Source organism: Neolamprologus brichardi, chromosome 3 (genome assembly GCF_056152115.1).
Source record: "Neolamprologus brichardi isolate AB-2024 chromosome 3, ASM5615211v1, whole genome shotgun sequence".
Taxonomy (NCBI): Eukaryota; Metazoa; Chordata; class Actinopteri; order Cichliformes; family Cichlidae; genus Neolamprologus; species Neolamprologus brichardi.
Genome location: NC_142106.1, coordinates 51,625,988 through 51,653,455, shown reverse-complemented (window position 1 = coordinate 51,653,455; position 27,468 = coordinate 51,625,988). Strand labels below are relative to the sequence as shown.

At 41.7% G+C, this 27,468-nt stretch overlaps 2 protein-coding genes across 5 annotated transcripts in view; one reads left to right on the top strand and one right to left on the bottom strand.

Annotated features, from left to right (window-relative positions):
* LOC102799507 (NACHT, LRR and PYD domains-containing protein 12-like) overlaps positions 1 to 18,737 on the bottom strand; it is a 49,635-nt gene extending 30,898 nt beyond the window's left edge. For both annotated transcript variants that reach the window (XM_087838940.1, XM_087838939.1), the window contains exons 1-7: positions 18,631 to 18,737; positions 16,020 to 16,160; positions 13,886 to 13,987; positions 8,583 to 8,755; positions 6,675 to 8,466; positions 4,328 to 4,501; positions 2,417 to 2,596 (exon numbers count right to left, since the gene is read on the bottom strand). In XM_087838940.1, coding sequence (XP_087695066.1) covers positions 2,417 to 2,596; positions 4,328 to 4,501; positions 6,675 to 8,466; positions 8,583 to 8,755; positions 13,886 to 13,987; positions 16,020 to 16,144 — 2,546 coding nt within the window. In that variant the 5' untranslated portion in view covers positions 16,145 to 16,160; positions 18,631 to 18,737. The remainder of the gene's footprint in view (positions 1 to 2,416; positions 2,597 to 4,327; positions 4,502 to 6,674; positions 8,467 to 8,582; positions 8,756 to 13,885; positions 13,988 to 16,019; positions 16,161 to 18,630) is intronic.
* The window catches only part of LOC148105762 (protein NLRC3-like), a 230,505-nt gene that overhangs the window by 196,962 nt on the left and 6,075 nt on the right, over positions 1 to 27,468 (top strand). Inside the window, exon 1 of one of the 3 annotated variants that reach the window (XM_087838909.1) lies at positions 26,185 to 26,307. The exons of the other annotated variants lie outside the window; for them this stretch is intronic. Within the exon in view, the coding sequence (XP_087695035.1) occupies positions 26,198 to 26,307 (110 nt within the window). The 5' untranslated portion in view covers positions 26,185 to 26,197. Of the gene's footprint in view, positions 1 to 26,184; positions 26,308 to 27,468 lie in introns of those variants that run through there. 3 annotated transcript variants of the gene reach the window in all.

The following is a 27,468-nucleotide window of genomic DNA, read 5'->3' as shown; positions in this document are numbered from 1 at the left end:
ATGTACAGCTGGTTATTGTACTGGAAATGTTCTGCAGACGAGTCCACATGCTCACAACAAAGCTCAGTGTGGACACCGCTGTGCATGCTCCATAAACCGCTACAACATGTACCTCAGGAATCAACAGCTCCCACCTCGTTTTCTTTGAACAACTATTTTTAGCTGCTGTGTTTTTGTGTTTCTGTAGACCTCAGACATCCTGCTGCTCTGGAGAACTGAACCTCTAAAGGGCTCAGTCTTTATCTCCAAAAAACAAATCTGATCATGGAGACTCACCAGGTCAGCTGATCTGACCCAGAGTTGGGAGGTCGCCTTGTAATCGGAAAGTTGCCGGTTGGAGCCCCGGCTAGGACAGTCTCGGTCGTTGTGTCCTTGGGCAAGGCACTTCACCTGTTGCCTACTGGTGGTGGTCAGAGGGCCCGGTGGCGCCAGTGTCTGGCAGCCTCGCCTCTGTCAGTGTGCCCCAGGGTGGCTGTGGCTACAATGTAGCTTGCCATCACCAGTGTGTGAATGTGTGTGAATGGGTGGATGACTGGATGTGTAAAGCGCTCTGGGGTCCTTAGGTACGGTGGTCTCTAGAGACCAAGCACGTACAAACTCCAAAACACTTGCAAATTCCAAAACACAACGGAAGTGCTCGAGGATGCTAGGGGCAGTGTTGAGCTCGATTTGCAAAATAAACGGCAAGTTTGTCTGTATGGGACGGTCTAGTCTCCGTCGCGCTTCCCAGGTTGCCTAGCAACCATGATACTAACCGCTGGAAACGTGTCATACAACTTTGTTTGACAGAAATGAAGGAGAACATATTTTGTTCATTTGTTTGTTTGTTTCTACAAGAGCTTTGTGTGAGGTACTGTAGCTATACTCATTGAATACCTATAGCACACAGACTTTACCTTGGGTCGAGTATGGTGGAGATGAAGTACAGTGAGTTTGTCTCGACGTCACTGAAGCGCTTCTTGACAGCTGCCAGTAAGGTTGCTTTCATTGTCTTGACGCCGTGGTCCTCGTCTTTTTCTCTGTTTAGAAGTCTCACTAGCACAGTCACAGCTGGGATGACATCAGAGGCTAGTGCGTCGTAGCTACTCACTTTTTTAGTTAGTTCCTCAAAGGGGGTGAGGATGGCAACAGTCGTCTCCATAAGAGCCCATTGGTGAGCGGTGAGATAGTCAGGGAGTTTGTGCTCGGACACGCCCAGCACTCGCTTTTGCTCAATCAGGGACTGGAGCATGTAATATGTGCTGTTCCAGCGCGTCTGTACGTCCTGCTGCAGTCTCTTTATTGGTTGGTTGAGCTGTCCCTGAATGTCCTCGAGGCGGGAGTAGGCTAAGGCGGAATGTTTAAAATGCCCAACTATTTTCCGTCCCACTGCTATAGCATCAGCTATGCTCCTCTGTGCTAATAAGCATGGGTAAATAAGCGTGGGTAAACTCTTTGTACTCGTTGTCATGTTGGGATTTTAGGTGCTTGATTAAATTACTTGTGCGCTACCTTTTGAACCTCTGGACAATTTCGCTGAGCACTATATGCAGTCCGCCTTTGTTTTCGCATCTTCGTTCACTTTGAAATAGTTCCACACGGCTGACATGTCTCGCCTCCCCTTCTCCCAGCTCCGAGCTGCAGCCGGGGCTTGGGGGCGGGCACTCGGCGCCTTTGATTAACCCTTTACATGCCGCTCAAACATAGACAGGTCTCAGACCGTGGTATCGGTCCCCGGCATCGGGGGACTTTTAACGAGTACGAGTACTTTAGAAAATGTGGTATCGAGGCCGATACCAGATACCGGTATCGGTGCATCCCTAGTTGACTAGATATTAGACCGACAGTTTCAAGGTTTTCTCTGTGGATTATAAATTTAAGAAGATGTGACATTTATCAAGAAATCCTGCTCTCTGGATTATTTCCATAAACTCTGAGCTGGAACACATCTACAGTGCTGGAAGTGCCCATCTCACCAACAACCTCACTGTGTATATTCACTTTTTAACCCTTTGTGAAACAATAAAGGTTTAAATCTGAGTATTAATCTTTGTTAGTGCAAACACCTCTAATAGGTTACTTTGGCCTTTCCAAGTCATATCTTCAATTGAAGTCTGCACTCCAGGCTTCTAAAACCATCTTAGCTTAACAAGCACTCCAATCTAGAGGAGAGCTGCACTAAAAGGTGTGACTGATAAGATATGACCTGCAAAGACACTCATGTCAATTGGTATCAGGATAAGCAGGGAAGACATGGACATTAAGTCTGTCAGGCTGCCCGAGTCCCGTCACACACGTCAGCTCAGAACTCTGCATTATCTACTGATCCCTGATCAGGGATCAGATGTTCTACAAAGAGTAGAACAAGACTTCCTGTATAGGGGTCTGTGGGCCTACCGATCCACAGTGTCAGCACAACTAAAACATGATGACTGACCTCAGAGTTTCAAATCGACATCGTGGATTCTCCAGAAAACCACACAGCTGCTTCACTCCTGAATCCTGCAGGTTGTTGTAGTCTCCACTCAGGTCCAGTACTCTGGGATACGATGGGTTGGACTTCAGTGCTGCTGCCAGGTAAGCACAGCTGATCTTTGACAAACCACAGTCCTTCAAGCTGTATAAAGAACAAAAGATGTAAGTTTATTAGACAAAGTGTGAACTTGAAATCATTCAGTGTTTCATCATCTGTTCAGAGCTGAAGAAGGTTCAGAATGTAGAAGTTTAGAAAATGGAAACTCCAAACAGCTGAAGCCAACAGGAAGCAGCTTCAAACAAACAAGAGAAAAAACTCTGAATGTTTCACATTAAAGTGAAAAAGTCATGTCTTTCCTTCAAGGGACCACCTTGAAGGCTTCACTTTTAAAGGTGAAGTGTGAAAGAAATGGACATATTTAAAGTCCTACACCTTTTTCCAGTCACATTATTAAAGCAGACAAACTACAAGCTCATTTTCATTCCAACAAGTCATCTTCTGACCTGGACTAACAACGCTGGTCTCTATGTGCAGCTGGCTGTGAGACCAGTCCTCAGGGACCGTCTACAAAGTGCAACACTGAAAGAACATCACACACTAATTTGCTTCCAGCACTTTCACACAGACATCTACTGTCATTATTTTCACCAAACTGTGTGGATCCTTTATTGGAAATTCAAATGGGATTCAAATTGTTGAGTCAAATTGTTGAATGTTGTCATTGTGTTTCTAAAATTTGTTAACTCTTAGTTCAAACTATAGGATCAACGATGTGAGTGAAGTTTGTGCTACGTTTGTGCTGGTTTGTGCTGCAAAAATCTTTGTTTGTGCCGCTATCATTTTGAAGATATTAATAAAAACTTCTGCAAAATACACAGTAAAATAAATATATATATATATATATATATATATATATATATATATATATATATATATATATATATATATATATATATATATATATATATATATATATATATATATATATATATATATATATATATATCCTGATAACATGATGTGACAGGTAGAACAGAGTAAAGTGGTGGTGTTACAGCCTTTCTCCCCTCTGCTGCCGAGGCTGTTAGTCTCTCCCAAACTCAGCTACAGGACTTCCAAATGAATGAAAGCAGAAGAGGTGGCTTTACAAATGAAAGAGGAAGAGGAGAAGAAGAGGAGAGGGAGGCCACACTGACCATCACTCCAGCTGAAAACATCACACTTCCATTAAAGTTGGTGAGAAAATGTTGAGCAGGATCAGCTGTTGGCTAATATGGAGGCCTGTGTTAGGCTGCTCACTGTTCCTCTGCTTTAACACACACCTCACCACAGCAGCTGTGTGGGTTGTCTCTATAGCAGCCATATCAGCTTCTGATACATGAACATCATCACAGCGCTTAACTTCATCTTTATTAGCTTTTACATTCATGTCTTTCCTTTCTCTCTCTCTCTGTTTCCACACAAGCTCAAAGTCTCTGCAGCCTGTTTTATCTGCCATCATCAGATCTTCAACAGCCTTATTCACATCCCTCACACACTCTACAGCCTCATCAATACTTCCTCTTCACTCACTGATGGAGCACAACATGAAGCTGTGGAGGCTGAAAAACTGTCCCGTCAAACATCTCCCCATCACCTCTCCACTTCTGTCAGCCTGTAAATGAACCCTGCTCAAGTCTGTCACTTCTATTTGGAGCCAAAGGGAAAAACTGTTGTTCAATCGTTTGGAAAGACATAACATTTCTGAAAGCACTCAAACTTCTTCACATTTCTCTTCAGACAAATCTTGAAAATTTATGAACTAATGAAAGTTTCAAACATCAAAGATCTGAAATACAGAAAAACAACAACAGCTGCAGTCAGTGAACTCACACAAAAGTCTTCAGTCGACAGTTTGTACTCTCCAGTCCAGCACACAGAAGCTTCACACCTGAATCCTGCAGCTTGTTTCCACTCATGTCCAGCTTTGTCAGATGGGAGGGGTTGGACTTCAGAGCTGAGGCCACAACTTCACAGTGAGTCTCTGAGAGTCCACACTGAGTCAGTCTGTGATTATAGAAAATATAAAATGTGTTATTATAAAAACAAATTTAATGTATATGAAGACAAAAAAGAGTGATGTCATAATCTAATGAACATCTGCTCTTCACATCTGTGCTTCAGCTCCTCTTACTGTGTTTGACATGACACAATGATTCAGTCTCTCTCAGACCTGTAGAATTTTAATGCCAATATTTGTTTTGCTTTAATCTGCAGATGAAGGAGGGAAGGTGGGGTCACATTTAGGCTTCCATAATGTCCACAGTCTGTCAGTGAGATCTGATCCAGAGTCAGAGTGAAGACACACATTTGGACTGTTTCCTGTTTTGAATCTGACTCCAGAACATTTTGAATAAGTCCAGCTCAGTGAAGAGTTACAGCTGGGAAAGATGATCTCTGTTTGCTACCTGCTGCTGTCAGGTATGACTGTTCACGTCCACATGCAGGAAAAACCTGCTGACTGTTACCAAACGGAGAAGAAATCTCATCACTGGACAATAATGATGAATGAACTCAGAGCTGCTGATATCAGATCTGATTTCAGGGGAACTAAACACAGAAATGATTGGCTTATTTTCACTTTCTGAGCCATTAGTCTGCTGGCGTGTCACTAGTTGGCAGAAAAAAGATTTGTATTCCTGTTCTGGGCTTCAGTGTTTATGAGTCCAGATCCAGGTGACAGCAAGTCAAAATGATGTTACCTGTCTGTGTCCAGCAGCAGCCTGTATTCACTTTGAATATTGTTATAAACTGACATGGATCAGTTTGTCTTATGTTTTTTATCATCTTTATGATTCCAAATCCAAAGTCTTCCTCAGCACCTTCATGCTCACTCATCATGTTTATGCCACTAAACTCTGTGTCTGTAGTTCTGTCTGTAGTCAGATGAGAAGCTCAGACGGTGACTGCTCTGGATATTTGTCACAGTTTTTACCATTAGAGTTCACTTCACTACAAAGAAGCTTTTCATAGATTCGTATTTCTGTCATCTCTCTAACAATAGCACCCGAATGACCAACAACAGCAGCATCATATTTAAAATACTGCCCCCTAATGAAACAACAGAGGTACTACATGTAGATGTGAGTCGACAACACACAGCGTACCAATGCAGGATCATGCTAAGTGCACACACACATTTCCTGATCAACACAAAATATAATTTTAACTGAGAAACTCAAACTAATGAGAGTCGTTTAGTACTGTGTATATCTGAAGAACAAAACTACTAATCTACACTAACTAAAGATGTCAACCCTTTAAGACATACCATAGAACCAAGTCCACCAGAGCTTATATTATATTTTTACATGTTGTAGTGCCATTTTTGAGAGCATTTCAAGTTGATATACATCAATAAAACCATTATAGCCCAAGTTTTAATAATATGTATGCATTAAGTCCATAGTAACTACATAAATTGCAAAAAAGTCCAATAAACTACAAAAAAATTGAAAATCGTTTTGTTTTTTTAACATATATTTCTAGTTATAGAAATTTAAGAGGCTTATCCCTCAAAACTGTTGCACAAACTAGTTTCCCACCACAGGAAATTTATTTTAAGTGTCTTCATAGTTTTATTTTTGAAATACGCCAATTTTCATATACTGCAGGAAAAACAAAAATAAATATTATTGCTTATAATGCAAATTTGCAAAAAAACAGCATATGCATCAAAATAAACTATTTCCAGCAGTGCAATATGAGTCCTAAGCATCCCAGAAACGACACAGAAAGTCATAAAGTCAAACATAACTTTTAAAAACACAAGTATAGGCTCATAAGGCCCTGATGATAAAAAACTACATTTCCGCAAAATGACGTCACTTCCGGTTTCGGGCAGGTCATGGCGGACATGCGATAGTTCACGCTGATGGACGTAGGAAGTGTTACAAACAGCTGATCGGATCGGCAAAGCATGTTTCTGGAATATTATGTTTTTGTTGCTGCAAGTGCTTTTTATGCAATTTTTGCAAAGCCATATGTGGAAGGAAACCGTGACCTAGGACAAGCTGATGGCATAAGATGTAAGTACAACTCCTCCGGTTTCATATGCAAAAAGAATTATTGCGCTAGCTCACGTGGTTACAGAGCTACCGGGATTTAAAAATAGTTACGCAAAACGGAGCGGGCACGCTCCGACCGGCTTTAAAGGGTTAATAATCGCATCTGGACTCACCGACCCTTTCTGCAGTTCCTCACAGCTGGAATCAGTCTCAGTCGTCCCTGCCATGATGTGTTGTACTTCTTTAGGTCCAACTCATCCAGAACCTCCTCTGACATCTGCAGCATGAAGGCCAGAGCTGAGCACTGGATCTCAGAGAGTTTCTTCTCTGATCTGTTCTCTGACTTCAGGAACTCTTGGATCTCCTGATGTACTGAGAGGTCGTTCATCTCCATCAGACAGTGGAAGATGTTGATGCTTCTGTCAGGAGAGATTTTATCACTGTTCATCTTCTTCAGGTTGTTGATAGCTCTCTGGATGATTTCTGGACTGATCTCTGTCTGACCCAGCAGACGTCCTAAGAGTCTCTGGTTGGACTCCAGACAGAGGCCATGAAGGAAGCGAACAAACAGGTCCAGGTGGCCATTTTTACTGTGGAGGGATTTCTGCATGACTCTGCTGAGGAAAACATTCAGAGAGGACTCATTATAATCGTTCCCCAGGAAGTCCTCCACCACATGAGTCTTCCTGTTGGTGAAGCAGCGGAACATGTAGACTGCAGCCAGAAACTCCTGAATGCTCAGATGAACAAAGCAGTAGACTGATTTCTGGAAGATCACACACTCTCTTTTGAAGATCTCTGTACAAACTCCTGAGTACACCGAGGCCTCTGTCACATCCAGACCACACTGCTCCAGGTCTTCTTGGTAGAACATGATGTTTCCTTTCTCCAGATGTTCAAACGCCAGCCTCCCCAGCTTCTGAAGAACTTCCCTGTCAGCCTCCGTCAGCTCCTGTGGACTCGTCTCATGTCCCTCATGGTACTTGTTCTTCTTGCTCTTTGTCTGAACCAGCAGGAAGTGTGAGTACATGTCAGTCAGGGTCTTGGGCAGCTCTCCTCTCTGCTCTGTAGTCAACATGTGCTCCAGAACTGTAGCAGTGATCCAGCAGAAGACTGGGATACTACACATGATGTAGAGGCTCCTGGATGTCTTCATGTGGGAGATGATTCTGCTGGACAGCTCTTCATCGCTGAATCTCCTCCTGAAGTACTCCTCCTTCTGGGCGTCAGTGAAGCCTCGTACTTCTGTTAGCCTGTCAACACATGTAGGAGGGATCTGATTGGCTGCTGCAGGTCGGGAAGTTATCCAGACGAGAGCCGAGGGAAGCAGATTCCCCTGGATGAGGTTTGTCAGCAGCTGGCTGACTGATGACTTCTGTGTGACATCAGACAGCAGCTTCCTGTTGGTGAAATCCAATGAAAGTCTGCTTTCATCCAGGCCGTCAAAGATGAACAAAAGCTGAGAGACAGCCAGCTTCTCTGCTGTGACCTTCTGTAATGTTGGATGGAAAACATGGAGCAGCTCCAGAAGACTGTACTGCTCATCTCTGATCAGGTTCAGCTCCCTGAATGAAAGCAGAACCACCACACTGACATGTTGGTTCTCCAAGCCCTCTGCCCAGTCCAGAGTGAACTTCTGCACTGAGAAGGTTTTTCCAACACCAGCCACGCCGTTGGTCAGAACCACTCTGATGGGTCTCTGTTGGTCAGGTAAGGCTTTAAAGATGTCCTGGCACCTGATTGGAGCGTCATGGAGGGCGTCCATCTTGGAAGCTGTCTCTAGCTGCCTCACCTCATGTTGGGTATGAACCTCTTCACTCTGTCCCTCTGTGATGTAGAGCTCAGTGTAGATCCTGTTGAGGAGGGTTCTACTTCCTGTTTCATCACTTCCTTCAGTCACACGTTCACATCTCCTCCTCAGACTGATCTTATGTTCATCTAAAACCTCCTGCAGACCAACATCTGCTGAAAGAAAGAAAAACAATGAGACTCAAGAGAAAGAAATCTCTTCAATGTCTGAACAACACAAGAAGTCCAGTTTTCAGAAATGAGTCCATCAGCAGACAGATGTTCAGTCTTACTTTGTACACAGCTGCTCTGACTGGCTGTCTGCAGTCCAGCTCTGGTTCTGGATCTTTCTCCACACCGGGGACAGGATGAGTTTCCTGATGAAGCAGACTGGTCCCAGTGACACAAAGCACAGCAGGACAGCTGCTCCTCCTCACAAACACCACTCCTCTTCCTCTTCCTCTCTCTGTGAACACATTTCTTTATGACTAACATTATTTACTGAATTCTGTGTAGACAATCATTCTGTACAATACGATAATTATAATTCCAGAACTGTTTACAACTTTTTATAACATACATAGTTCCTATTTTATATTTCTGTATAGTTTTCATATTTTTATCCTGTTCATAGCTTGTACACCCACTACAACCTGTACATACTTAGTTATAGCATATTCATGACATACCTTCATACTGTGTAACATACCCATAATAGACCCATATTTTGTACCTACCTACCTAGCAGACCTATTTCTGTAATCTATATTGTTGTTAATATATATATATTTTGTAATATATCTATATTATGGCTAAAGCCTTGTTGCCTTGTACTTGTGACATGTGACATTTGACATGTGATATGACAAGTTGAATTCTATTCTATTATACTGACTGTTGCTAAAAATATCCAAATTTAAAAGATAAATACACACTTTGCACAACCTTCACTGCACACTGGTTCTAACGTCAAATCTAACAATTACAAAGAAGGAGGAGAGGTAGGAGACAATCAAAATGAACGCTAACAAATCACCTTCTCTCCCGTCCCTGGTTCTCCTGGTGACTAGCCTCTATGTCCACACTGACTCCAGTAGTACCCATTTAGATATTTATTCATTTCTGTGTGTGTGTTCTTCTATTCTCATTATCTTTATCCTATCTGTACTGCCTACATAAACATGGAAGGACTACAAGGTCATTTCAGTTTAATTCAGTTTTATTTATATATCACAACAGTCGCCTCAAAAACCCAACAATCATATGACCCCCTATGAGCAAGCACTTTGGCGACAGTGGGAAGGAAAAACTTCCTTTTAACAGGAAGAAACCCCCGGCAGAACCAGGCTGAGGGAGGGGCGGGGCCACCTGCTGCGACCAGTTGGGGTGAGAAAAGGAAAACAGGGTAAAGACATGCCGTGGAAGAGAGACAGAGATTAATAACAGATATGATTCAATACAGAGAGGTCTGTTAACACATAGTTAGTGAGAAAGGTGACTGGAAAGGAAAAACTCAATGCATCATGGGAATCCCTCAGCAGCCTACGTCTATTGCAGCATAACTAAGGGAGGATTCAGGGTCACCTGGTCCAGCCATAACTATATGCTTTAGCAAAAAGGAAAGTTTGAAGCCTAATCTTAAAAGTAGAGATAGTGTCTGTCTCCTGAATCCAAACTGGAAGCTGGTTCCACAGAAGAGGGGCCTGAAAACTGAAGGCTCTCCCTCCCATTCTACTTTTAAATACTCTGGGAACAACAAGTAAGCCTGCAGCGTGAGAGCGAAGTGCTCTAATAGGCTGATATGGTACTACAAGGTCATTAAGATAAGATGGGGCCTGATTATTTAAGACCTTGTATGTGAGGAGCAGGATTTTGAATTCAATTCTGGATTTAACAGGAAGCAAATGAAAGGAAGCCAAAACAGGAGAAATATGCTCTCTCTTTCTAGTCCCTGTCAGGACTCTTACTGCATCATTTTGGATTAACTGAAGGCTTTTCAGGGAGTTTTTAGAACATCCTGATAATAATGAATTACAGTCGTCCAGCCTGGAAGTAATAAATGCATGAACTAGTTTTTCAGCGTCACTAAGAGACAGGATAATTCTAATTTTAGAGATGTTGCACAAATGGAAAAAAGCAGTCTTACATATTTGTTTAATATGTGCGTTGAAGGACATGTCCTGGTCAAAAATGACTCCAAGGTTCCTCACAGTGTTACTGGAGGCCAAGGTAATGCCATCCAGAGTACGAATCTGGTTAGATACCATATTTCTAAGCTTTTCAGCGCCGAGTACAATAACCTCAGTTTTATCTGAATTAAGGAGCAGAAAGTTAGCGGCCATCCAGGTCTTTATGTCTTTAAGACATTCCTGCAGTTTAACTCATTGGTGTGTGTTATCTGGCTTCATGGACAGATAGAGCTGGGTGTCATCTGCATAGCAGTGAAAATGTATGCTATGTCTTCTAATGATGCTGCCTAAGGGAAGCATGTATGATGTAAACAGAATTGGTCCTAGCACTGAACCCTGTGGAACTCCATAATTGACCTCAGTGTGTGAAGAGTTTCAAGATTCAAGATCCTTTTATTTGTGACGTACATAGTTATACAAGTATAACACGCTTCACTGTGTGTTATACTTGTATAACTATGTATGTCACAAATGTGACCTGATATGCTCCTCGTCTGTGCAAAATAGAGAGAAAAGTAAGTACAGTATGTACGTAAGTAGATATATAAAAAAGACATAATGTGCAATAAATGAGCAAATTATATACATTAAGTTAAATAGAATAAAATAATCTGGAAATAGCTTGAAGGCCTGTGGTACATAGCCGATTATTAGAGATAGGTTGATCATATTTAAGATTGAAGCATTAATTAATGGCAGGACTTCTTTGAGCAGTTTTGTAGGAATGGGGTCTAAAAGACTCGTTGATGGTTTGGAGGAAGTAATTATTGAAGTTAACTCAGAATGATCAATTGGAGAAAAAGAGTCTAACTTAACATCAATGGTACTAAGAGTAGCTGTAGATAATATTACATCTGTGGAATGATTATTGGTAATTTTTTTCTCTAATTATAAAAACTTTATTTGTGAAGAAGTTCATGAAGTCATTACTAGTTAACATTAAAGGGATGGTTGGCTCAAAAGAGCTCTGACTTTTTGTCAGCCTGGCTACAGTGCTGAAGAGAAACCTGGGGTTGTTCTTATTTTCTTCAGTGACAAATAGTAAGATGTTCTGGCTTTGCGGAGGGCTTTCTTATAAAGCAACAAACTATTTCTCCAGGCTAAATGATGATCCTCTAAATTTGTGACACGCCATTTCCTCTCCAGCTTATGAGTCATCTGCTTTAGGGTACGTGTTTGAGAATTATACCACGGGGTCAGGTACTTCTGATTAGAGACCTTAGTTTTCACTGGAGCTACAGTATCCAGAGTTGTACGTAGTGAGGAGGTAAAATTATTAACAAGATAATCGACCTCTGTTGGAGTAGCGTTCAGATAGCTGTTCTTCTCTGTGTTGGTACAGGGAATTGAAGATGATAACAGTGGGTGGATTATATTCTTAAACTTAGTTACAGCGCTTTCAGAAAGACATCTACTGTGATAAAGTCTACTCTCCACTGCTGTGTAATCAATTATTGTAAATGTAAATGTTATCAGGAAATGATGAGACAGTAGAGGGTTTTCAGGGAACACTGTTAATGTTCAGTTTCTATGCCATATGTTAAAACAAGATCTAGAGTGTGATTAAAGTGGCGGGTGGGTTCTTTTACATTTTGAGAGAAACCAATTGAGTCTAATAACAGATTAAATGCCATGTTGAGGCTGTCATTTTTAGCATCTACATGGATGTTAAAATCACCCACAATAATTATTTTATCTGAGCTCAGAACTAAATTAGATATAAAGTCTGAGAAATCAGACAGAAACTCTGTGTAAAGCCCATGTGGACGATAGATGATAACAAGTAAGACTGGTTTCTAAGTTTTACAGCTGAGGTGGACGAGGCTAAGCATCAGGCTTTCAAATGAATTAACAGTCTGTCTTGGTCTTTCATTAATTAATAGGCTGGTGTGAAAAATTGCTGCCACACCGCCACCTCGACCTGTGCTTCGAGATTTCTGGTAGTTCGAGTGACTCGGGGGTGTTGATTCATTTAAACTAACATAATCATCCTGCTGCAAACAGGTTTCTGTAAGGCAGAGTAAATCAATTTGTTGATCAATTATTAAGTCATGTACTAACAGAGACTTGGAGGGGAGAGACCTAATATTTAATAATCCACATTTCATTATTTTACTCTTTGGTTCAGATGTGGATACTGTATTGTTCTTTCTTTGTGATTTTTTTTTATGTTTAAGTTGTTTGTTGCTGGTTTTTATTTTGTTTTTAGTTTGTTTGGGAGCTGACACAGTCTCTATGGAGATGGGTTTTTTCGGGGGGTAGCAGGAGGAGAGAAGCTGCAGAGAGGCGTGTAAGACTGCAACTCTGCTTCCTGGTCCCAACTCTGGATAGTCATATATATATATTTTTTCTTTTTTTTTCTTTTTTTTTTTTTGGGGGGGGGGGGGGGGGGGTTAATAAATTTGTCCATATTTCTAGAAATGAGAGCTGCTCCATCCAAAGTGGGATGGATGCCGTCTCTCCTAACAAGACCAGGTTTCCTCCAGAAGGTTTGCCAATTATCTATGAAGCCCACATCGTTTCTGGGACACCACCCAATTTAATTCCATAATCTAAAACTCATGAGTAAAACATCATTTCAATACTAATCCCAGTAAAGGGGACACTGAACAACAACCTTTCCTCTGACTTAAACAAATAACACTTTTCTCTGTGTGCAGCTGGCTGTGAGATGAAGGCTCAATGACGTCTACATAGAGCTTAAATATTTCATAAGTTCAGTCTCAGGGAGATGCTTCACTAAAATTACATCAGAGCTCTGGTCTCTGCTGCTGAAACTACAACTCTTAGATTAGAACTAAAGACTTCTAAATATTATTTCAGAAAATATTTCGATTTTTGTCAAAGCTTTTTTTCTTCCACATCTTTTAGTAATTTTTTTAAATGAAATTTGTCAGTATACTGTACAACTTTTCTAAACTGCTGGTATAACTGAGATGAACATTGCTCCATTAATGATGGTGAGCCTTTCTGACCCAGAAACAGCAAAACAGGCTGAAGCTCTACCACCATGTTTCACAAATTGAGCTCTAGGCAGTGTTTTTGGAGTGTACACTGCCATGAACACCCCTTTTGTAGAGTGTTATCCTGATGGAGGTCTCCTTAACACCACCCAGTATGATCCAGGCTTGAACTGCTTAGACGTTACCCTGGGTCTCTTTGTGACCTCTCAGACTGTTTAACAGATCAGACACAAAGACATGAGAATCAGAGCAGCTCTGTTCTTTAAAGACAAATATGAACCCACTCAGTTCACACTTTCCCCACAGATATGAGCATCACTGTCCTCAAACAGCAAATGACCAAGTCTAACATTTTTTTTTTTGTCTTTTCTGTTTAGGATTTTTCACATCATATTTAACCAGGAAAACACAAACATGTAACGGAGCTCATCACAGTTCTCTTACCTCTTTGGTCCAGTTTCATTACTGAAGTATGGAGGGAGATGTTTGGACCGGTCACTCCTCATAGACAGATAGCTTGACACTAGACACAGTGACCTCTGACCTCTGCAAACACAAACATGTTTTATTCAATAAAGTCATCAGGTTTCAAACACTTTGATGAATTTATTGTACAGTTGCCTTCAGGGACCTTTTGGCCTCCTGAGAGCAGTCTTTCTCTCTTTTTGTGTTTCAGCTCTGCCTCAAGCACAAAGGGAACTTCAGCAGCTGTGACACACCATTGACTCACACAGCGTTCGATTAATTGCAGCAGTTTTATTTACACAGTGTGTCAAACAGTAGATGCTTTCCTCCAAGCAGGTCAGCCAGAGAGTTGGACTGCACCATAAGGACTTTGGACAGTTTTCAAGCTGCCCCTGCAGACATACACCTCCTCTCGTCCTCAGCATCACTATAAAAAGTGAAGCATTCATTAATGAAACCCCTTTCACTTGGCCCTCACCATCCCTAGCACTGGCCCTTGAGCCAGCTGCACCACCCCACCACTGCAGCAGAGCCAGACACCACACCTCTGCCACACACTCCCACCACCCGACTGAGGCCAGGGCAACATCTGGGCCAAAGACTGGTGTCATGGCAGGGTGTATGTCAACCAGATGTGGGCCAGGTCTGGCAATGAGGCACTATTTATGTTCCTGTTTTCCTATTTTAGTTAGAAGATCCAAATGCCATGTTGCAATACTATACTGTTATAGTAGCCAATGTTTCAAATGCAGGTTTGACAGGTTTGTGAGTGTACACTTTATCCAAAATCTAGTAATGGTTTACTCATCTTTGGCAGTGGGTGGCTGTTGCTCAGGTGGTAGAGAAGGTCACCTATTGATCGGAAGGCTAGTGGTTTGATCCCTGGCTCCTCCAGTCTGCATGTCGTGAGCGTGAATGTGTATGAATGTAGTTAGGAAACACTCAGTTTAGAGAAAGTGTGTGATTGGGTGAATGTGGCATGTTGTATAGAGCACTTTGAGTAATCTGGGACAGTTGAAAAGTGCTATATAAGAATCAGTCCATTCACTGTCCGAACAGAGTTTTGTCATGTTACTTTTGCACTATTATGCACATGTTGTTATTACATGGCTGCTGGAGCAGCTGTGCAGGTGGTGCAGGCTGGGGATCAGACATGCCAGCTGTGTTTCAGCACGACTGTGACTACTGACCCACAAAGCGTTTGATTACCATATTTTTCACACTTAAAATCCTTTAATTTTCTGAAAAATTGACAGTGTGCCAAAATACGACATCTTTCAGAGCTTCATTTTAAGCTCTCAGTTAGATATGACATTTGAAAGAACAGAATCATAAATAGTTTTGCTCATCTAATTGTGGCTCCTTGCGTTGCTTGGTCTCTGCTGCTGGTCTCTCTCTCCTAGTCTTGCTGCAAAGTCCCCAGAACTGTCTCTGTCTCTTTGTTTTTGGACTGTTTTTCTTTTGTTCTATTTAGGATAGAATAAAATGTTTTTTTTTGAACCTCTGAGGTCTTTGCTCAGCTCTTCACTGACACTGAGAAAGTTTCTGTTTCTAAATCATGCAGTAAATCATGTATAATAGAATAGATAATTGTAAAATGTTCTTTAACAGCATGAGAACATTGGTGGGCAGTCGAACTTCTGCACAGCCCATTTGCAGAAGTTGCAGCTACTTAGACCCATTTGTGGTCTAAGTAGCTGTGCAGTCCAGCAGTTCTCATACTGTCTTACAGTGTACAATGACATTCAACCCAATTCCTGTGAGTTTAAGACTGTTGAAATAAATGTGTGTGAGTGTTTGTTTTCAGCTAAAAGCTGACTTTGGATTAGAAGGACACGACATGTACAGTCTGACTGCCAGCTAGTCCTTTCAGTGGTAACATTACAAGCCTCAGAAGTTTGTACTCTTGACTGAAATTCAAGTTCATGGCAACAAGTTCAAAGTTGTTGCACTGAGAAACAGGTGAGCTGATGATCTGGAATGAGTCAGAGGAACTGTATTCATTTTCATTTCCTCTCAGCTCACAAACACAGTCAGAAAATCAACTAGAATCTACACTAATAATGTCAGTGCAGAATTATTTCTGTTAACTCAGTGAGTTCAGCTCTCTGACCTTGTTGGTCCAGGTTCACCACTGAAGAGTGGAGGTCGATTTTTGGACCGGTCACTCCTCACAGACGGACAGCTGGATCCTGCAGACTCTGCTCTGTCCTCCTCTTCCTCTATCATCATCTTCATGTGGACTTCAGTCAGTCTGAGAAGTAAACCACAAACACTCAGTGAGTTCACATTAACAGAAGTCACTGAGTTACAGTCGCTGACCTCTGACCTGTCCTGTAACCTAGAAACCAGGTCAATATGTCTGTAGGTTCTCAATTATCCAGGTCATGTGATCTAAGGAGCTTGGAAAGAAAAGAGGCTTCTTTAAGTTTTGTGAAGACGTTTCATCCGAGAAGCTTCTTCAGTTCAGTTTATATCAGCTTCCCTTCATTGGCTCCTTGTTAAATCCAGAATTGAACTCAAAATCCAGTCACACTGCAGGATGTAACATCCTGCTGTTTGGGATGTTTGTGACAGACTCCTCCACGTCACCCACAAATGTTTGTTAAATTAACCAAACTTATACAGACTGTATATAACTACCAACTCTCACTAGCTGTACTAATCAATTATCTATTTTGGCCTCAAGTGTTTCTGACAAACAGTACATGATTGTCTCAGGTGGCTACAGTTACACAAATGTTATATACAAACTCCATACGCAATCATTTCAGATGCTTTTCAAATTTAATTCATTTCCTGAGAAAAGACAGACTGTGCTAACAGGATGTGACGCTACAACACTAGTCAAATATCAATTTGTAATCTTTGTTGAAGACATTTCTTTGTTATGGAAAAAATATTAAAAGCATCATAAACAATAGGAGTGGACTTCTAGAACTTTGTGTATATGATTTGGCTTTTTTTTTTTTTTAACCAATCTAGGCTGATATTAAGTACAAATGGATTGTGCACAGTGTTGCCAACTTAGCGACTTTGTCGCTATATTTAGCGAGTTTTCAGACCCCCTTAGTGACTTTTTTTCTAAAAAGCGACTAGCGACAAATCTGGCGACTTTTTCTGGTGTTATTGGAGACTTATTTATGACGACTTTTTGACGTGAAAGCGTGTATCGCTCTTACTCTCAACAAGCAGTGGGTGCTGCAGTGGGCACCTCGCTCGTGCAAAAGCGCTCACAGGCGGAGGATGGTCCTCCCCCAGCTGCTATCAGGGCAGGAGATGTTCCCATCTATGCGTCCAAACTGCAAATGAATCGCGCATGAGCAAAGCCGCTACTCCCGTACTGACTGTAACGCAGTCAGTTCTTCTTTTACTGTTATGTTGTTTTGTGGGTCACAAGGTTTAAAAATTTTAGTTTAGTTAGTTTAGTTAATTTAGCTTTAGTTAGTTTAAAAATACTTATAAACACACACACACACAAAGTAACTCCACCAAAGTGTCTATTTCGGGTCACTTTTGCCGGTCCAGGCCCGGATAAAGGAGCAGGGTTGGAATTGTGACGTTAAAAAAAAACAATAATTGCTAAAAAGAAATTTAATTTGTAATTCTAAAGAAATTCTAAATGCAATTAGGATGTTTTTAGCTCACTTTATGTCTCTTCCATGATGTTATTTTTCTCTCCAACAACGTAGGTTACAATTACGTTAGCATGACCAATTATGCAAATTAGGCGATGACATCATTTAGCGACTTCTAGCGACTTTTAGGACAGCCAATAGCGATTTTCCTTACTGAGGAGTTGGCAACACTGATTGTGCATGAAACTGGAATTAAAATATGTTCATAGAGCCAGGTGCAGATGTGTGCCACAAGTTAGTTTGACTGTAGGCTATGGCACTTAGCCACAGAGGTGCGCTAGTTGACTCGACTCCATTTGAGTGCACAAAGTAAACTGCACGCTTTGTGAGGCGAAAAAGCTGAAATCGGAGTAATAAAACGTACGAGGGGAACGATAACGAAGACAAGATTCTCCGGATCGTTTACTCTTGCTGTCCCGTGAACAGCATCGGCGTGGTGACGTTTATTTGTTTGCAGTTTTCGCGATCTCCTCATGTATGAAAATATCACCAGGCAAACTCGCGACAGTTTTAATATTTTATTGTTCAACAGCAATAAAACTGAAGGGCTGTATTTAAGGTAACCTCACAAATATCACAGATGAAATATTCAGTGTTTATTTCCTGGTTCGTGTGCAGCGGCTCCTGAAAAACAAGTAGACCATACATCAGATTAACTTGTGTTTGACCGTCACAAGTTAATCTGTGACAGCGGCTGTCTTAGCTGAATAAAGATACGGCACTTTTGCTCATTTTGTAACACATAATACATAATAATGGAACAATGTATTATTATATTGAGCCGCTCCCCGTTTTAAACTCTTAGCCTACAACAACAAATGTTTTTTTCTGCAACTTCTCTAAACTTCCGTTTACATATTCCAGCTGTGAGTCCGTGACCGTGAACTATGGCAGATTTGTGCTGTTTGTGCTGGAACTAAGCTGCACACAGCTGATGTTAGCCAGGAAAACATTACACACTGACTTTAATGGAGAGACCGGAAATACAAGCACACAGTTTGTTGTGTGAAGAAATCAAACATGAGCTGAACAAACAGTAAAGTTCCTAAAGACAAACTGTTAAAGGAGGAAACAAAGCAAACTTACAGTTTCTTCACACACACCAACAAGCTCCACTCCACACCTGGACACTAAACACGAAAAACACAGGTGCTTCCTGGAAGGAGGCGGGACAATGGGATTTATTATAAAAGCAAATAAAATCGGAAACCGCGGGAATATTTCTACTTTTCGCGGGCGGGTTTTTGAATGGCTCGAGCTGAATCCTCGAATCACCTGACTCTTGACTGGTAGGAGGGCGGAACCCAAAGGAAGATGGATCCTAATGTGATTGGTCAGTTTGATGGACACTTCAGGTAACTGTGTTAAATCGAGTTACTCTGTGGCAGCAGCGTAAATGCTGTTTTAAACCGTGTTTGTTTGCAATTTTTAAATTATCAAGTTTGCTGAATGAACTATCAGCAGTTACTGTTTGTTGTGCAGCAGTGGAAATACTGACAACTGTCACTGGATTCATTTAATGCTGAAGAAATCTTTAAACCAGAGAATTCAAAGGCAACATCTGAAGCCTCTGCAGTCCAAATCTATTAGTGTTGAGGGATATTAATGTGGAAGGGACCACGAACAATTTAGTCACCAGATGTACATATCTCCGTATATTTAAGTGTATTTTAAGTATTTTTGGAAAAAAAAAAAATTTCATCTGACTGTGATTTAGATTAAATAAATTTATGAGAGGCCACGGACAGAAATACTGTCAACTGTCACAGGACTCAGTGTGAGAGATATCACAGAAAAACACTGAACTATCAGCAGGTCCTGAGTGAGTCTTTGTGTTGCTGAAGCAAAGCTTCTTGGTGTGTGTCTTTGGTGTGAGGGCAGAAGGTGTCAGTCTGTCACACTGATCCACAGATGTTGATGTGATGTTGTTGTTGTCATAGGAACAGCCTCCACAGACACTGAGTGCTCTGACTGCAGCAGTGGAACATTTCCATCCTGTCAGCCACACACAGTAAGTGAAGCTTCACACACACATGTGCAACATCTGTCCTCTAACAGTGTCCCTCTGTCCTTCCAGATGTCACTCACTCAACCTTCAGCTGATAACAGCAGGAACATCTGCAGCTGACACAGTGATCATGAGACCCTGACTGTTCTCTTGTTCATGCCTCTCAATATTACAGCAGTATCAGGATTATTGGATTTCAAAAAGAGGGATGTGTGTTTCAAACCAGGCGAGGACAACGGAGCCATGAAAAGATTTAGTGGAGAACATTTTCTGCCAAGTCCTGACACTGATTTGATTTCATGCTTTGAGCTTTTCTAGTGTCACATTTCCAGAGTGAAGCCCCTCCCACAGAGACCTAACCTCCAGAGCAGGAAACAGCCTGTTTACCTTCATCGCTGGTTGCAGCTGAGCCTCCAGACGGAGCGCCTCCTTCTGTTGAAGCTTTGTGTGGTGAGTCAGATGAAGCCAACGCTCTCCTCCATACTTCATCATGAAGCTCCTTTAAAATGAGGACAGGCTGTAATAAAGGAGTCCAGTGCTGATGCTGTTTAGTCTCTGACAGAGGAGGAGAAATGTGGCTGAATATTCAGATGATTTTAGTGGAGAAAACTGTAAGTAAGTAAGTAAGTAAAATTTATTTATATAGCGCTTTTCACAGATAAAAATCACAAAGTGCTTTACAACACAGGAAATGGGAATATAAAAACAATATAACAGTAAATAAAACAATGTAAAACAATAAAACTATAAAAACAGCATAAGAAGAAATTAATCAAATGCTTTTCTAAATAAAAATGTCTTCAGCTGTTTCTTAAAAGAATCAATGGAGTCCGTGCAGCGAAGAGACAGTGGGAGAGAATTCCACAACCGTGGTGCCACAGTCTGAAAGGCCCGATCACCACGAGTTTTAAAACGAGTGCGCGGTACCACCAGCAGTCTCTGATCTAATGACCTTAAAGCCCGAGAAGATGTATGTGGTTTCAGCAGGTCAGATAAATATTGAGGAGCCTGACCATGTAGGACCCTAAAGGTTAGAAGTAAAATTTTAAAATGAAACCTAAAATTTACGGGCAACCAGTGAAGGGAGGCCAAGACTGGAGTGATATGTGATCTTCTCTTGGTGCCTGTTAAGAGACGTGCTGCAGCATTCTGCACAGTCTGAAGACGATTTAAGGCTGATATGTTAAAACAAGTAAAAAGGCCATTACAATAGTCTAAACGAGAAGAAATAAAAGCATGAATAATCATCTCAAGTTCAAGCTTTGATACCATTAGTCTGAGTTTAGAGATATTCCGTAAATGATCAAAACAGTTTCGGACCAGCTGCTTAGAGTGCTGCTCGAGCGACATCGAGCTGTCAAATATGACACCGAGATTTCTAAGGCTTGATTTTACAGAAGGGTCTAAGAAGCTGATATGCTGTCTAATTTCTGGGACCATGTGGTCTGGAGCAATAATTAGAGTTTCTGTTTTATCAGAGTTTAGTTGGAGAAAATTGTCATATAACCATTTGTTGATTTTTGTCAGGCAATTACTTAAATTAGACAATTTATAAAACTCAGACATTTTGAAGGAACAGTATAGTTGGATGTCGTCAGCATAGAGATGATAGGAGATATATTTATAGCGCTCAATAATTTGGCCTAGGGGAAATACATAAAGTAAAAAGAGAATTGGACCCAGGACAGATCCCTGAGGTACCCCACACGGCAAAACTGTTGATTCTGATGTGACATGATTCATGCAAACAGTAAAAGATCTCTCAGACAGATATGATATAAACCATTTTAAAACAACACCAGTAATCCCAAACAAGTTCTCGAGTCTGTTTATCATGATACTGTGATCTACAGTGTCAAAAGCAGAGCTGAGATCCAACAGGACCAGCACTGTGTACTCTCCAGAGTCTGCTGCCATCAAGCTATCACTAGATACTCTAAGTAAGGCCGTTTCAGTGGAATGCAATTTCCACTGTCTGAACAGACAGGAAACGATGGGCTCTCTGCAGATTAAAGCTGTCCTAGAATGAGGACGCTGACACGTTGTGTCTGCAGTGGACACAAATAAAGAAGCTGAGCTCCCTGCTTCACTCCAGTCTGGATTCTGAGGATTCATAGTTCAGTTCCTCTGAAAATCATCAAGTACAAGGACTGCAGTGAAAACAAGTGAGAAAGCAGCCTGTGAGAAACTGTGACAGACTTAAAAGACAGCAGCTCCACAGATAATGCGCAAACAGCTCAGTTTATCACTGTTGTTAGCAACATTTTATCATGCAGCTTTTCTGAAAGGATATCATATGGTTGCCATATTCTTGGTTCTAATGAAATATAAGATACAGTTGTTTAGACCAGGCTAGTTTGAAGTTATTAATTTGACGGCAACTGGACTTCTTTTTTGGTTCATGAAGCTACCGTCAGAAGGCCTGGAGAACGACTGCTGATTAAAGCCTTACAGGAAACTCTTTACATACAGTGGGGCAAAAAAGTATTTAGTCAGCCACCGATTGTGCAAGTTCCCCCACTTAAAATGATGACAGAGGTCAGTAATTTGCACCAGAGGTACACTTCAACTGTGAGAGACAGAATGTGAAAAAAAAATCCATGAATTCACATGGTAGAATTTGTAAAGAATTTATTCGTAAATCAGGGTGGAAAATAAGTATTTGGTCAATAACAAAAATACAACTCAATACTTTGTAACATAACCTTTGTTGGCAATAACAGAGGTCAAACGTTTACTATAGGTCTTTACCAGGTTTGCACACACAGTAGCTGGTATTTTGGCCCATTCCTCCATGCAGATCTTCTCAAGAGCAGTGATGTTTTGGGGCTGTCGCCGAGCAACACGGACTTTCAACTCCCGCCACAGATTTTCTATGGGGTTGAGGTCTGGAGACTGGCTAGGCCACTCCAGGACTTTCAAATGCTTCTTACGGAGCCACTCCTTTGTTGCCCAGGCGGTGTGTTTTGGATCATTGTCATGTTGGAAGACCCAGCCTCGTTTCATCTTCAAAGTTCTCACGGATGGAAGGAGGTTTTGGCTCAAAATCTCACAATACTTGGCCCCATTCATTCTGTCCTTAACACGGATCAGTCGTCCTGTCCCCTTGGCAGAAAAACAGCCCCATAGCATGATGTTTCCACCCCCATGCTTCACAGTAGGTATAGTGTTCTTGGAATGCAACTCAGTATTCTTCTTCCTCCAAACACGACGAGTTGAGTTTATACCAAAAAGTTCTACTTTGGTGTCATCTGACCACATGACATTCTCCCAATCCTCTGCTGTATCATCCATGTGCTCTCTGGCAAACTTCAGACGGGCCTGGACATGCACTGGCTTCAGCAGCGGAACACGTCTGGCACTGCGGGATTTGATTCCCTGCCATTGTAGTGTGTTACTGATGGTGACCTTTGTTACTTTGGTCCCAGCTCTCTGCAGGTCATTCACCAGGTCCCCCCGTGTGGTTCTGGGATCTTTGCTCACCGTTCTCATGATCATTTTGACCCCACGGGATGAGATCTTGCGTGGAGCCCCAGATCGAGGGAGATTATCAGTGGTCTTGTATGTCTTCCATTTTCTGATGATTGCTCCCACAGTTGATTTTTTCACACCAAGCTGCTTGCCTAGTGTAGATTCACTCTTCCCAGTCTGGTGCAGGTCTACAATTCTTTTCCTGGTGTCCTTCGAAAGCTCTTTGGTCTTGGCCATGGCGGAGTTTGGAGTCTGACTGGTTGAGGCTGTGGACAGGTGTCTTTTATACAGATGATGAGGTCAAACAGGTGCCATTCATACAGGTAACGAGTGGGGGACAGAAAAGCTTCTTACAGAAGACGTTACAGGTCTGTGAGAGCCAGGGATTTTCCTTGTTTGAGGTGACCAAATACTTATTTTCCACCCTGATTTACGAATAAATTCTTTACAAATCCTACCATGTGAATTCATGGATTTTTTTTTCACATTCTGTCTCTCACAGTTGAAGTGTACCTCTGGTGCAAATTACTGACCTCTGTCATCATTTTAAGTGGGGGAACTTGTACAATCGGTGGCTGACTAAATACTTTTTTGCCCCACTGTACATCTGTAACTATGACAACATGAAAACAGCCAGAGCTCCACCATCCATCATTTTTCTGCTGCTTATCCAGGTTCATGTCGCACTGACTTTGGACTGCAAATATGGAGCTTTTATTTTGAAATCTGTGGTCAAACCAAAATACTTTCAACTTTCTTCATATTTTTTAATGTAACTTCCATTTCTGCATTTCTGTGATTCTACATTCGAACATTCGTTTAGTTTGGTGTGAACTTCTGCTTTGTCTCTTATTGTGTCTCTAACACCATGTTTATTGTGTTATGTCTCCAACACAAAGCACCAACACTTATTATGAAGTCATACAGTGAAGTATTTGTCTGAGCTGGCAGTACTAGAACTGCAGTATTTGTACACTGAAGGTAGAATGAAATGCTCTCAGTGTATTTCTTCTTCAGTGCTCTCATGTGTTGCTGTGAATCCAGGTCCTAACAAGTAGCTACCAGAGTAATCAAAATACTTACTGTGACAGAGGGGCGTGGCTTCCTTTGATCCAGTGGAGACAGGAAGCTACCGGCTCCTCCTCCTCCAGATGCAGTTTGTCACAGGGGCGACTGCCAGGCGCTGCTTACATCAATGTTATTCCTCGACTTTCAAATATTTGGGATTATTTTGGAGCAAAAACAGGTCAATGATCCGCTGGCACTGGCACTATGAAGGAAACACGGGTGCATCCTTTCACATTCCAGTGAAGGAAGCATTTGACACTCATCACTTTGATTCACGGACTGTAATTACCAAAGTTCTGGGACCAGTTCCAGTTCCTCCTAAACCTTCAACCCCCCCCCCCCCCCCCCCCCCCCCCCCCCATCTTGTGCCTCCCCCATCTTGTGCCGCCCCCCACAGTGTTGTCTTTTGGAGCCGTTTCCTTTGTTGCTGAGTTTTTGTTTTTGGCGAAGGAGACGCTCGTGTGACTCATTGAGTAACACCACTGACCAGCCAATCAGTGGCCTGCAGTCTGCTGAAGTCACATTTTTGGAAGCCGGGTGGAGTAGGTACCAAAAGAGTAGCTGGTACCAGGAACCAGCACCTGATGGAAAACCCTAAGAACCAAGTGGAGTTGTGCCGAGCCGATCCGAGTAAGAACTGATGGAAAAGGTCTAATAGAGACTGAAGCTGCTGTTAAAAAGTTTCCTCCCAGCTCAGATCTCAAATGTGACCATCTGTGAGTGTGTGTGCACATAGTGAACTGTGTTTGGATGTTTGCTGTAGACAATGGTCTACAGCAATCAGAACGCACAACACAATGTGCTGTTAAAGAGAAAAAAATCAGTGAAACAGCGAGTTCGCGAAAGGTGAACCACGTTACAGTGAGGGACCACTGCACAATAATTTCCAGTAGCACTGTTGATATATGAAATGGTGAGTTTTGAGGCTGTCTTCAAACAAGTGCATTGCACTAGAAAAGGGTGTTTGAAGGATTAAAAATGTAAAAAGTAATGACTATTTTATATTTATGAAAAACTTTATGCAGAAAAAGTAGCAAAGAAACAAAAACATAACACGTGGACACTTTTGGCCACGAACAAGCTGAAGGGATGGTGATTTTTTTCAATGAACCCAGATTGTTAAAAAAAAACACTTAGAATCAAATTTATTTATGAGCAGCATCAATAGTAACAAAAATACAATTTAGTTTTCGCTGTCAAAGTCGATTTAACTGAAGTGACGTGTTCCCGGTTACTGTGGAGGTCGCTCCCCTATGGCTGCAGCCAGATGCTCTTGTCTACTAGATGAACTTGTGACACACATCTGCAGTAGAGGCTGAGTGGCTGCTCTTACACCTGGAGCATCCAAATCGACCCACAAACACGTTGAAAGATGCAATGCGATCAATGTGGATTGTCCAGACTGAGAGACCTCTTCCCTCTGACCCCTCCCGTTTGAGCCACTTCCTGTTCCCTGTCCCAGCGTCCTGATCACCGAGGTTTCTGTTGCTCTGATATCTGATATTGATTATATTGGTAAACAGGCTGTAGCATAAACATCAGGTCTGTTCTGAAAACTGGCTTTATTTTTTCAAAGTAAGGGAATATCTGTGGTCTGATACCGCGGGCTCATGGGCTAAGGACTTGGATTGACAAGTCAAGCGCAGATGATTGTGTTGTTTCTTATAAAGGCTTGTGTGTGTGTGCCTTCCTGTGTGTGTCCTTGTGTCAGTGGAAGTGAATCAGTGTGTTAGAGAAAGTGCTCCTCTGCTGTGCCGTCATCGTGTGGATGCTTCTTTTAAAGTTGGAACTCGTGTTTTTATGATCTGCTTCATTTCATTGAACCTTTATTTCTAACCCTGAAGTCCCTTTGAGGTTACAGCCTCCTGGTTAGGTTTAGGCTGTTATTGTGCTTCAGGCTGAAATATGAGGAGTAAGGAGTGGGGCTGGTTAGCCCTCATGACCCTCACCATAACACATACGTCACAGGACAGTGTTTACCACAGAAACTCCATGAAATGATCAATGAGAACTTTAGAAACCCGTCAGTGTGATGCTTCCAGTACAACAGCACCTCTGAGTGTGTGTGTTTACCTCTCAGACTAACTCCACCCTGACATCAAGACGATGGAGGAAGAGGATGGAGCAGGATCTGCAGCGTCCAGCTGTGTGTCTGTGAGGAGTGACTGGTCCAAAGGACAACCTCCAGACTTCAGTAATGAACCTGCGGCAACAATGTAAGAGAGCTGCTGACTCATTTATTCAGTGTAAATAATGATTTTTGATGCAATGGGAGAAGAAAAATGACAAAAACAGTTTTAAAAATAAGGATTAAAATATTAAAAACTATATTTTTGAGTTTCCTGATGTAGTACAAAAATATATGAACATAACTGTATATAGGACAGATATTTTACGGTTCTTTTAGGCAGCACCAAAAAACAAAAAGACTATTTTAAGCTGTCTGAGGTAGTGAGTCAACATGTCACACTGGGTCAAAGGTCAGAGAGTAAAAGTGTGTTTTAAAGGAGGTTTAAAAGCAGCGAGTGAAGGAGCCTGTCGAGGTAAATCGTTCCATAACTGATCAAATTCAGTTGATGATGTAGGCTGATCCTGTTTCTGTGTCATTGATGCTGTTCAATCAGGTTCTGTGAGAGAAACATAAAGAACTGTTTTCCTGTTAAATTAACTCCATCTATGATAATGTTACAGACTAAAAGGACAACCATAACGTTTGTTGGCTCGCTGTTTTATTAGCCATAGCAGCTAACAGCTACCTTAATTCTAGCTTAGCAGACTGCTAATGTGGCTATGGGATAAAGGTACTTTGGGAGGCTCCCTTATTTCCACAGGGGTTGCAGCAGTAGATGGATCCATGTGTTTGATGCTTCCTGATGCAACACTTCTAGTTATCTGGGTTTGGGTTTGCTTTTTTACATTTAAAAAGTTGAATTTGCTTTGGTAGTTGAAAGTTTACACAGCGCTGTGGACCTCTGTGTGAAATCAAGCATCTGGTTCACAGAGAGGATAACCCTCAAATGGGCTGTACAACATTATATAGTGAGACAAAAACAGAGATTATCGTAGCCATCGCTCTCTTGCATGGATGTGGCAGTCTTGGTGTCTGCTGCGAATCCTTCCCGTACCTCCGTGACCTCGTCTGGTATCTGCTCCTTTCTCTGTAAGAGACCGTAAAGGAAAACACGTCTCTGCCTAGTCTTGAAAATCTAATCTTATCATCCATTGTTCTTCTAGGGCCTCTTCTTCTTGTGGCCTCAGCTAACTGCTAATATTTAATTGGCTAACATTAACATGTGTGCCAGCCAGGATAACATTTATGATGAAATATGATGAATTAACTGATGTTGAAACTGGAGCTTTACTGACCTCTGAAATTC